This window comes from Rhinoderma darwinii, chromosome 4, assembly GCF_050947455.1.
Source record: "Rhinoderma darwinii isolate aRhiDar2 chromosome 4, aRhiDar2.hap1, whole genome shotgun sequence".
Lineage (NCBI taxonomy): Eukaryota > Metazoa > Chordata > Amphibia > Anura > Rhinodermatidae > Rhinoderma > Rhinoderma darwinii.
Genome location: NC_134690.1, coordinates 401,899,442 through 401,911,800, shown reverse-complemented (window position 1 = coordinate 401,911,800; position 12,359 = coordinate 401,899,442). Strand labels below are relative to the sequence as shown.

The following is a 12,359-nucleotide window of genomic DNA, read 5'->3' as shown; positions in this document are numbered from 1 at the left end:
ATGTTCTCCTGGATTGGAGCGGCTGTCATGTGGATGTTCTCCTGTATTGGTGCTGCTGTCATGTAGATGTTTAGTGTGTGGATGTTCTCCTGTATTGGAGCTGCTGTCCTCTCACGTTATATTGATTGATGTAAGGAAACATTGGTCATATAACATGTGCGATATGTTTATTAAGAATAGGATAATTATCGGTGTTTCATCTTCTGTTTCTTTCTGTTCAGGACGCTAACGAGGACCCGGGGGAGGACGTCGCTTTGCTGACGGTCAGCTTTGAAGATGCAGAAGCTACGCAAGTGTTCCCCAAACTCTTCCTGTCCCCCCGAGTAGAACAGTAAGTGGATCCAGTGCGTTGAATGTTTGTTTTCTATTTCTGTGTTCTGTCCACTTGATTTATGATTTGTCATCCGTTACCCTGGGGTGACATCTCCTTTAAGAGTGGGTTTAACAGAGGAGGGGCGTTATGTATCCTTTATAAGTGCTTATTGTCTAAATGCTGTTTGTAATTTAGAATCATTCTGTCCTCCTTGTGATTTGTGCTTATACATTGTGCAATCTGAACTACCAGAGCTGCAGTGTAGAGCATGGGGGGCAGACAGAGCAGCAGCCTTGGGCCTCTGCTACGCAAAGCAGTCCTATACACAATGCAGCTAAGCCACCGATCATAGCTGTATTGTAATGGAACATAGCTGCAGTGTAAAGCATGGGATGGTCCGAGCAGCAGCCTTAGCCTCTGAGACATGAGGTGGGTCTCTGACTACCTCCGTCTACAACAGATAATGCAGCTTAGCTGGAGTCACTTATCATATCTGTGCTCTAATGGTTTATTGGAAGCCTTAAAGGGCATTTTCACCAAACTGTGGAAACAGGTGTATGTTAGTACATCAGAAGTTGCTGCAATTGCCAAAGTTTGTTAATTAAACAGCCACCAGTCTAATAAAGCAGTGCTGCAGCGTAATTCATGGGGGAGGGGCGGAGCAGCATCCTGAGCCTCTGAGGGTATGTGCACACACACTAATTACGTCCGTAATTGACGGACGTATTTTGGCCGCAAGTCCAGGACCGAACACAGTGCAGGGAGCCGGGCTCCTAGCATCATACTTATGTACGATGCTAGGAGTCCCTGCCTCGCTGCAGGACAACTGTCCCGTACTGAAAATATGATTACAGTATGGGACAGTTGTCCTGCAGCGAGGCAGGGACTCCTAGCATCGTATATAACTATGATGCTAGGAGCCCGGCTCCCTGCACTGTGTTCGGTCCGGGACTTGCGGCTGAAATACGTCCGTCAATTACGGACGTAATTAGTGTGTGTGCACATACCCTGAGACAGAAGGTGGATTTCAGACTTTACAATGCAGCTAAGCTTGAGTCACTGATCATAGCTGTGTCCTAATGGAGCAGAACTACAGTGTAAAGTATGGGGGTTAGGGGCAGCAGTCTGTGGTGGTTTACGGACTCCAATAAACAATGCCGTTAAGGGTGTGTCCTAATGGAGCAGCACTGCAGTGTAAAGCATGGGGGTGAGTGGTAGGATTTCAGAACACCAATAGACAATGCAGCTAAGCTGAAGTCACTGATCACTAATGAAACTTATCTGTGTAGCATTCCAGTAAGTGACTGACCCCCGTGGTTGGCTCTAGGACCCGCTCATTGTATGGTAACCTAGGGTTGTTAGCCGAGCCATAAATATTCTGGGTTTATAGGTCTCGGGGCTGCTCAGTAAATCGAGGAAAGATAATGTACAGCAATTTTATGAAGATTGTAATAAATCCTGTAACAACCGCAGAGAACAAAGGCCGTTCTTGTGTAACGCTGCTGTTTACGTGTTCTTCACAAGCCGGGGTCCTGCTGGATAAACTCGCTGGTTATGTGTTCGGGGAAATCAGATGGTTTACATGCCAGTTCCATCTATTTCTTATAGTCGCCTGTTAACTCCTCTTGTGCCGGCCCCAGTGACTACTCCCGTGTGTCTGCTCCTGTATTACAGGGAACGGGCTCGGAATTCTACAGACTGGAGCTGTACATCACTATATACTTCACATAAGTGTCTGCCGACTCCACCATACACAGGCACGCCCGGCCACGCAAGGATACAAGCACCGCCAAACTCCTCTGTCCCCCCTCCCTCCAGGCTCCTCTGTCCCCCCTCCCTCCAGGCTCCTCTGTCCCCCCTCCCTCCAGGCTCCTCTGTCCCCCCTCCCTCCAGGCTCCTCTGTCCCCCCTCCCTCCAGGCTCCTCTGTCCCCCCCCCTCCAGGCTCCTCTGTCCCCCCCCCCCCTCCAGGCTCCTCTGTCGTCGTCCCCCCTCCAGACTCCTCTGTCGTCGTCCCCCCTCCAGGCTCCTCTGTCGTCGTCCCCCCTCCAGGCTCCTCTGTCGTCGTCCCCCCTCCAGGCTCCTCTGTCGTCGTCCCCCCTCCAGGCTCCTCTGTCGTCGTCCCCCCTCCAGGCTCCCCTGTCCCCCCCCCCTCCAGGCTCCTCTGTCCCCCCCCCCTACAGGCTCCTCTGTCCCCCCCCCCCTCCAGGCTCCTCTGTCCCCCCCCCCTCCAGGCTCCTCTGTCCCCCCCCCCTCCAGGCTCCTCTGTCCCCCCCCCCCTCCAGGCTCCTCTGTCCCCCCCCCTCCAGGCTCCTCTGTCCCCCCCCCCCTCCAGGCTCCTCTGTCCCCCCCCCCCCTCCAGGCTCCTCTGTCCCCCCCCCCCTCCAGGCTCCTCTGTCCCCCCCCCCCCCTCCAGGCTCCTCTGTCTCCCTCCTATCGTCTCCTCTGTCCCCCTCCTCCTGGCTCCTCTGTCCCCTCCTCCAGGAAGTGGCTTATCTCCTGTGGAAATCCAGCATGCTCAATCATTTATTCCCCCGTCGTTGGGAAACTCCATCCACATTAGATAGTTGACAGCTCATGCCAAAATAGTCAGGTTCGACCAACTTGGATGTAATTTGTAAGGGCACCCAACTTGGATGTAATGGGTATGGGCACCCAACTTGGATGTAGTGGGTATGGGTACCCAACTTGGATGTAGTGGGTATGGGTATGGGCACCCAACTTGGATGTAGTGGGTATGGGTATGGGCACCCAACTTGGATGTAGTGGGTATGGGTATGGGCACCCAACTTGGATGTAGTGGGTATGGGTATGGGCACCCAACTTGGATGTAGTGGGTATGGGTATGGGCACCCAACTTGGATGTAATGGGTATGGGCACCCAACTTGGATGTAATGGGTATGGGCACCCAACTTGGATGTAATGGGTATGGGCACCCAACTTGGATGTAATGGGTATGGGCACCCAACTTGGATGTAATGGGTATGAGCACCCGACTTGGATGTATTGGGTATGGGCACCCAACTTGGATGTATTGGGTATGGGAACCCAACTTGGATGTATTGGGTATGGGAACCCAACTTGGATGTATTGGGTATGAGCACCCAACTTGGATGTAATGGGTATGGGAACCCAACTTGGATGTAATGGGTATGGGAACCCAACTTGGATGTATTGGGTATGGGCACCCAACTTGGATGTAATGGGTATGGGAACCCAACTTGGATGTATTGGGTATGAGCACCTGACTTGGATGTATTGGGTATGGGCACCCAACTTGGATGTATTGGGTATGGGAACCCAACTTGGATGTATTGGGTATGGGAACCCAACTTGGATGTATTGGGTATGAGCACCCAACTTGGATGTAATGGGTATGGGAACCCAACTTGGATGTAATGGGTATGGGAACCCAACTTGGATGTATTGGGTATGGGCACCGAACTTGGATGTAATGGGTATGGGAACCCAACTTGGATGTAATGGGTATGGCACCCTTACTTTGCATAATCAGGGTAAATGCAGTGAGTTGTGGGGAGTGTTACTCGTCTGTCAGCACTGCATGGCTCACAGGGAAGCTCCACTAATGCTACTATTCAATATATCCGTTACATCGACGCCACAGTAAACGTCTAATAGGCAGAATCCAGCGTGTTGCCTATAATTATACATCGGTGGTTTTCATGTGAATGTGCTGCAGTCCGTCATAAAGCACTCGGATGCCTCTGACGGGTCTGCAGGGAAACCTCAGAGAATTTAGAACCCACAGCTAATGGGATTATTAATATTGTACAGGGTGATTGCCATTTAAGCAGTTTCCTAATGTGGTCTGAAATTAATTGGGAGCCGGTTGTCAGAGCTCAGATGGAGGAGGATTCTGCTCTCGGGGTCTGCTGTAATGTCATATCCCTGACACATCCGCCATCTTGACACTGCTGCATATGTAGCGTGTTTTATTCCCGGACTGTGATCGATACTTTGGAAGCATTTTAAAGGGGTTTTGAAGCGTTCTAATATACTTTGTGCATCCATTTCTAACAATTTTAAAGACCTCTGCTTGATGTCAGTGAAGGGGAACATTTTTATTTCCATACCTCTCATGAACTGATCTGGTGCAGGTCGGGCACACGCTTGGCCACCGCTTCACACGTCTCCTCCCAGTAGCGGATGACCATATAAGGGGGGATGGGGTCCCCCATGCTAGTAATCAGTGGGCTTCCCTGCAGAAGGGCCCCCATCAATCCATCATTTATCCCTTAGCCTATGGATGGGGATTACATTTTATAACTGTATAATAAAAGGATCTTCAAATTACTAATGCTGCAACATTTTCAAGATCTCTGCTTGCTGTTACTGTATATTCCTGTTCACATCCAAAAGCATACAGACCTATTACTTTTCACGGCTGAGGGTTTCTCACAATTGTAGGGTGGATTTCCGTATTTTTGATGTCTGGAGAGGAGATGTCTCCTGACGGCTCAGATGTATATGAGCTATATTGCTGCCCTGGGGGTAAAGCAGCAAACAGTAAGGCAATTAGGTTTGCCCACGTTGCCCGGTGCTGTCAGTGGCCGTCACTTCTCTCCCGCATAGTGGCTGGCAGGAATTCGTGGGTTGCATCAATGTCATGAGATTGCAACCTGCTGCTTTACTAGGGACTAGTGACTTCACACAGCGGGGGAGGGGGAGCCATTCCAGTCCTTGACAATGAAATCTGAATCTACACGTGCACTTTTATTTTACTTTTTGATATTTCATCATTTTATCTAGTATCGAACACTAGTCTGCAAATGAAATGTGCTGTGGTAGAACTACAACTCTCATCGTGCCATGTGAGCCAGGGGGATTCCAGTATCTGGAAAGGGGCACGGCTCGTTACTAGACACAGCTGTGATAACTCTACTGTAACGAGCCCTCCACCTGTGTGTCGATCACATGACAAGGGCTGATCTTTATCCACTGGAAGTAAGCAATAAGGTTCCCATTGACAGCAAGCAGAGATCTTGAGGAATTGATAGAGAAAATTGGAAACTTTCAGAACTTTTCAATATGCAAAAACATTTAAATTTTTTTGCTGAAACAGGAATATTAAATTAAAGGGTATGTGCATCTTTAATCCGCTTCTGAAAGTCATTGGCATCCGAGGTCCTTGAGTTGGGACTTTCACCAATAGTAAAACTGATGAGGCTGCGGCACTCGACCAACTTTTTTTTCCTGGTTTTATGTAATTAAAGCCTAATCATTGTATAATGAAACATTTGGTGTCTTTATATATGTGTTTTTATTATTTCACATTTTTAAAACCTCTGCTTGTTGCCAGTGAATGGGAACATTCTTGATAATTAGGAGAGTCTGATTTTGTTCTGCTCATACGGGTGCATGGCTCGTTACAGTGTATCATAGCTCTCTATTGTAACCAGACGTGCACCTGTTCAGGATGCGTTTTCAGCCCCTGGATATAGGCAAGAATATTTCTATTCACTGACATCAAGCAAAAGGAAATAAAACACAAAGAACATAAGAAAATGACAGAATAATTAAAACTAAAAAGCAGTCACCCCGTTCATCTGCTGATCGGCACAGCCCCAACTTCCTGGGACAACCAGCAATCTGTTCACCTGGCTACAGGTTTTACATGAGTGCGCTGAGTCCCCCACACCTGGAGCTGTCCTGTGACCCCCTATATAACCTAATAACATAATGTGGACAGCGGTTTCATAAGACAACCCCCAATGAATGACATTGATCATGAGACGGGGGTTCTGTGTCCTCAGGATGATGTGGAGGAGAAGCTCGGGGAGGCCTCGGAGGACCACTTTACGTGACCGGTTGTCTGGTCCTGGTGTATATAAGGACAGCTCCTGCTCGGCGGCCCCTTTCATTTCCCTGTCTTTACACCAGTCGTCTCATGTCCTCGGATGAACCGCGGCGGCGCGCACTCCTGTAACTTTCTTTCTTCTCTGAACGTCTTGTATTTGTTAGAATTGACCGGTGACTTCTATATACAAACAAGAAGCAGAGAAATCCCTGCCGAAGACGGCACGCGACCCGCAGGTGACTGCACTTCATGTATTTTATAATCAAGATCAACCCGATCCTCTCCTAAAATACTCTGCTCTGCTGAGGACCCTGCTCCTTCTACTGTATACCTATCTTTGGCCTCCCACTTCCATTCCCTCTCTACTCATGACTTTGCCCCCATCACATACCCCTCACCAGATCGGCACGCGTCATTTGAAATACTCTGTGCTGCTGTGAGAACCCCTGCTCCTTCGACCATGTAACCGTCTCTGACTTTTTAAAAGATCAGCACATGTTTCTCCTGAACTACTCTGTGCTGCTGACACTCTGCTCCTTCCCTTATGTAAATATTTATGACCTCCCACAAGTTTAGCATTCCCCTCTCCTGAAATATTTTGTGCTGCTGTGGACCCTGATCCTACCACTATTCTCAGTCTGTGACCTTCCGATTGTCTCCATTCCCCTCCTCACATCAGGCCCTGTCACATCCAGCCCCGTCCTCACTAACGTCATCTCATGAGAGGACAAGTCACTGCCCCCCACAAGATCACCACATTCCTCTCCTGAAATACTTTGCACTGCTGGGGACTTCTACTATGTAACTTTCAGTACAACGCTGTGGAATATTTGGGTGCTGTAGAAATAAATAATAACCACAGTCATATTTCAAGGCCCTTTAAAGAGTCGGAGATTGGCTTAGATGTGGGCACCCGTAGGTGGCACTGGAGGTTTCTTGTTTCGGGAGGCGAGCTATTTTGCAAACTTTTTTCCAGGGAGCGTTGCCCTAAAGACTCACCAGCTGGATCTCCGCACGCACCTCCTGAGAATTTGGAAGGTGGAAACAGTGACGTATTGGGGGAAAATATGCAAACATTGAAGCAAAGGTCAGAGAGGAGAATGCCCATAAGAGCTTACTATCTAAAGGGGGGAGGGGAGTCCCATGATGGGTACAACGGGCTGGTTACATACGTCTGAGCAAGAACTTGTAATGGGGGAGATATGAATAACACTACATGAACCAGTCTGTCGGCCAATGTCTGCACCAGGCCGCAAATAAAGTACCTGGTGATAGGACGGAGGGTGAATAAGTCAGGATGTGATCCCGGGGTCGTAGCCGCAGAACCGTCATGTGACACAGGAGTCTATGAACAGGCCGGGCTTTAAACTGTGGAGGAAATCCAGACTGTAGGTGCAGCACAAGAGAAGTCCTGGAAATGGAAGGAAACGGTTGTGATACGGGAGGACGATAGCCAGCGATCATTGGCCCAAGAGTTAGGGCCCTTTTACATTGGCCAATGATCAGGCAAACGAATGTTTATATGAACGCTCGTTCCCAACAATTGCCCGGTGTAAACAGGGCAACGATCAGCCATGAACGAGCAATCGGCTGATCGTATCGTTTATACAGCACTAAATAATTATCGTTGTCGGCAGCTCATCCCGCTGTGTAAACAACGATGTGCTGCCGACATGATGGAAATCTATGAGGACGAGCGATCACAGTAACGATCCTTCATCCCCATAGATGCTGATCATAGCGCCTTGTGAAAGGAGCAAACGAGCGCCGATCAGTGAGCTGTCTCGTTGATCGGCGCTCGTTTTTTTGTCCCAAATTGGCCAGTGAAAAAAGGACCCTAAGGCCAGGACCACACAGTTTTGATGCAGTTTTTGCTCTGTTTTTTTTAGCGAAACACAGGAGTGGACACCAAAGAATGGAGATACATCTGTCTTTTCTGTACATCTTTCCTTTGGATCCACTTCTGGCTTTAGTTAAAAAAAAAAAAAAACCTGCATCAAAACTCTGTGTGTAAACTTAGTATGGTAGAGAAGTGGTGTTGGAAGGTACAGCATGGTGGACAGCTATGCAGATGAGCAACAGAAGGTGTAGAACAAACAGGTCACCAGTGTCCTGACTGATCAGTATAACCGTTAGTGTGTGTTCACATTCTGTGTTTTCAGGCGTATTTCGGGGCGTAAACGTCTAATAATACGCCTGAAAAAAACGGTAGCTAAAATTCAATGGGGAAAAACGTTTCGTTCAGACAGGGCGTTTCGTTTTAAAAAACGATGCGTAAAATACACCCGGTAAAGAGAAGGAGCATGTCACTTCTTGAGACGGAAAACCGATGTGGCGGAGTGCGGGCTCTTAGACTTTCTATTGACCCTGTACTCCGATACATTGATCTCTGGAAAAAGCCGAATAGAAACGTAGCGGTTGAGCGCTCACACGAGACCTTCTGCCGCTTCGTTCTAGCGATTGGTGGGGGTCTCAGTGCTCGGACCCCCCACCAATCAAAACTTCTGACATGTCAGACGTTTGTTGAACGTTTAGTTACCAGATACGGGACACCGCAGGCAGGTTGGTTGTGGGTCACGTGGCCTCTGCGTTGTATCTATAGGGTCTGTTTTTCCGATGCCACATTATATTGTTTATACGCCCCGCTCTTGTTCTCGGAGGTCATTACCCCACCCCCACTCACCCACCTAAACGCTACGTTTTTAAGGTCACGCATCCAACGTCTGCGGCTGGTGAATTCTCTTGGCACCGGGACTTTACGCTTTGCACATTTATGCCGAGATCAAAGTCAAACCACAAGAGACGCATTCTTTCCATCCATCGCAAAGGAAAGTAAACAGAAATAATTCAGGGAGACTGATCGCAGCCACTGGGAAATAAAATCGCAATCCGGCCGCCGTCCCCCCCGCTCTTGTGTTCGTCTTTTACGGGATTTAGGGAGATAATTGTATAATAAATATTGTCATGCTTGAGGGATATTTTCTGGGGATGAATATACAGACGTTCGCAGAACCATCTGGTAAAGGGAGGGGGGAAGTTTGCGTTTCGTCTTTATCGAAATCAAGGCTGTCAGATGGGCCTGCGGGGTCCGGGACGTGCCGCGCTCCCAGTCTGGGACGCCTTCCAGAAGTGGTTTTCAGAGCGTTCACTCAGCAGTTTTCTTCCCTGTCCTACAAGCTGGAAAACACAAAACACCGCACCTTAAAATGTTCAACTCAGGAGTTTTGTAAGCCCGAGAAAAAAAAAATGCTCCCACCCCTCCCCCGTCATTATTAGAAATGACACGGCTTTCAAAAAGGTCCCACAATTTCAGCAAAAACCGGAAGACTGCGAGTCGCTCCCGCGGCTTCATGGGAACGGTCATGGAATTGCTGTTTAGGCCGTTCTCTAATATAGGGAAAGTATAAGTCTATAAGCTGGCTATATCTACTACTAGCTTAAAGGGGAACTCCAGGGAAAGTATAAGACTATAAGCTGGCTATATCTACAACTAGCTTAAAGGGGAACTCCAGGGAAAGTATAAGACTATAAGCTGGCTATATCTACAACTAGCTTAAAGGGGAACTCCATGGAAAGTATAAGACTATAAGCTGGCTATATCTACTACTAGCTTAAAGGGGAACTCCAGGGAAAGTATAAGACTATAAGCTGGCTATATCTACAACTAGCTTAAAGGGGAACTCCAGGGAAAGTATAAGACTATAAGCTGGCTATATCTACAACTAGCTTAAAGGGGAACTCCATGGAAAGTATAAGACTATAAGCTGGCTATATCTACTACTAGCTTAAAGGGGAACTCCAGGGAAAGTATAAGACTATAAGCTGGCTATATCTACTACTAGCTTAAAGGGGAACTCCAGGGAAAGTATAAGTCTATAAGCTGGCTATATCTACAACTAGCTTAAAGGGGAACTCCAGGGAAAGTATAAGACTATAAGCTGGCTATATCTACTACTAGCTTAAAGGGGAACTCCAGGGAAAGTATACGTCTATAAGCTGGCATTATCTTTAGCTATTTTAGAAAGAAGCTCCAGAGAAAGTCTTGGTCTATAAGCGAATGTTATCTACAACTAGCTTAAAGGGGAACTCTAGGGGAAGTCTAATTCTGTAAGCTGGCAATATATATAACTATCTTAAAGGGGAACGCCAGGGAAAGTCTGTCTATAAGTTGGCCAACGCTATAACTAGCTTAAGGCCTTGTTCGCACTGAGGTTTTTGCCGCTGATTTTGGAGCAGAAACCGCATCGGAATCGGCGCCCAAAAAACGCTCGCGGGGAAAGAAAAGTGACACGCTCTTTCTTCACACGGTACGCTCTCTGACCTCACATTAAGCGTTGCCCGCGGCGCTCAATGGCCGCCGCCAAAAAACTCGGCGATAACTGCGGCAACAAAGTGCAGGCAGGTCAAAAATCGGAAGGAATTTTGAGCCAGATTTTTTTCTGCCTACAAAATACTCTGTGTGAACAGGGCCTTAAGGTAATGTCCTATTCATTAATGAATTTAGGAGTGGCGTCCTCTAGAGGTGACTTCTCCGGATCTCCCCGCTCTTGTGAGGACCAGAGTAGTCACCTATGGTAGTAAAGTGCTAATAGTGCAAATTACTTACTGCAGGGCTTCGGCACCACAGCTGTTGTGAAACTACAATTCCCAGCATGCCCTGACCGCCTTTGGCTGGAATAATAAAGCCTTTGGCTGTCAAGGCATGCTGGGAATTGTAGTTTCTCAACAGCTGGAGTGCCGACCCCTGGCTTACTGACTACCATCATGTCTTCCCCATGTGGTGTGCAGGAGGAGACGGCCGCTGGACTCATCACTGGTGTCTCCACTTTTGACTGTGTTTATCCTTCTCTGGTTCTGTACAGTCCTGGCCAAAAGTTTTGAGACTGACCCAAATTTTGGTTTTCACAGTTTGCTGCTTCAGTGTTTGTCGATTTTAAGCATTTAATTTCGATTATTTCAATTATAAGCAATTCATTTGTTTTTAAACTTTTATTGACTAAGTTTATTCAAAGACTCAATATTTGCAGAGTTAACCCTTCTTTTTCAAGACGTCTGCAATTCGCCCCGGCATGCAGGATATCAGCTTATGGGCCAACTCCTGACTGATGGCCCCTTCTTACCTAATCAGTGTGAGGAAATTATCGCAACTTCTGTGTTTTTGTTTGTCCATCCGCTTTTTGAGGATTGACCGCAGGTTCTCAATGGGATTGAGATCTGGGGGGTTTTCTGGCCACGGTCCCAAAATGTCAATGTTTTGTTCACAGAGCCCCTTAGTTATCACTTTTGCCTTGTGGCATGGTCCATCATGCTGGAAAAGCGTGATCATCACCAAATTGCTCCTCGATGATTTGGAGAAGTTTCTCTTGGAGGATGTTTAGATCCCTTTCTTTATTCATGGAAGTGTTTCTAGGCAAAATTGTGAGTGACCCACTCCTCTTGGATGAAAATCACCGCCACGCATGACTGGTCTCCGGATGCTTTACTGTTGGCATGACACAGGACTCTGGTAGCGCTCACCTGTTCTTCTCCGGACCATCATTCTTCCAGATGTCCCAAACAGTCTGAAGGGGGCTTCATCAGAGAAAATAACTTTACCCCAGTCCTCCGCAGTCCAATCCCTGTACTTCCTGCAGAATGTCCGTCTGTCCTTGATGTTTTTCTTGGAGAGAAGTGTCTTCTTTGATGCCCTTCTTGACACCAGGCCAGCCTCCAAAAACCGTCACCTCACTGTGCGGTCAGATGCACTGACACCTGCCTGCTGCCGTTCCTGAGTAAGCTCTGCGCTGTTGTTCAACCGATCCCAGAGCTGAATCCTCTTCTGGAGACGTTCCAGGCACTTGCTGGACTTGCTTGGGCGCACTGAAGCTTCTTCACAGCAATTGAACCTCTCTCCTTGAAGTTCTTGATGATCTGATAAATGATTGATTTAGGGGAAATCTTACAAGCAGCAATGTCCTTGTCTGTAAAGCCCTTTTGACTACACGCGTTTCCTTGGAGGTAACCATGGTTAACAGAAGAAGACAATGATTTCAAGCACCATCCCCCTTTTAAAGCAACCAGTCTGCTCTTATAATTCAATCACATGACAGAGTGATATCAGCCGCCTTGTCCACGTTAACACTTTCTCCTGAGCTAACGAGAAGATCACTGGCATGATGTCAGCAGATCATAGTGTGGCTGGGCTGAAATGCAGGAGAAATGGGTTTTTTGTGATTAAGATCATTTTCAT

General features: G+C 47.7%; 1 protein-coding gene across 5 annotated transcripts in view; it reads left to right on the top strand.

Annotated features, from left to right (window-relative positions):
* BABAM2 (BRISC and BRCA1 A complex member 2) overlaps positions 1–12,359 on the top strand; it is a 181,965-nt gene that overhangs the window by 76,398 nt on the left and 93,208 nt on the right. For all 5 annotated transcript variants that reach the window (XM_075863464.1, XM_075863461.1, XM_075863462.1 and 2 more), the window contains exon 7: positions 222–331. In XM_075863464.1, coding sequence (XP_075719579.1) covers positions 222–331 — 110 coding nt within the window. The remainder of the gene's footprint in view (positions 1–221; positions 332–12,359) is intronic.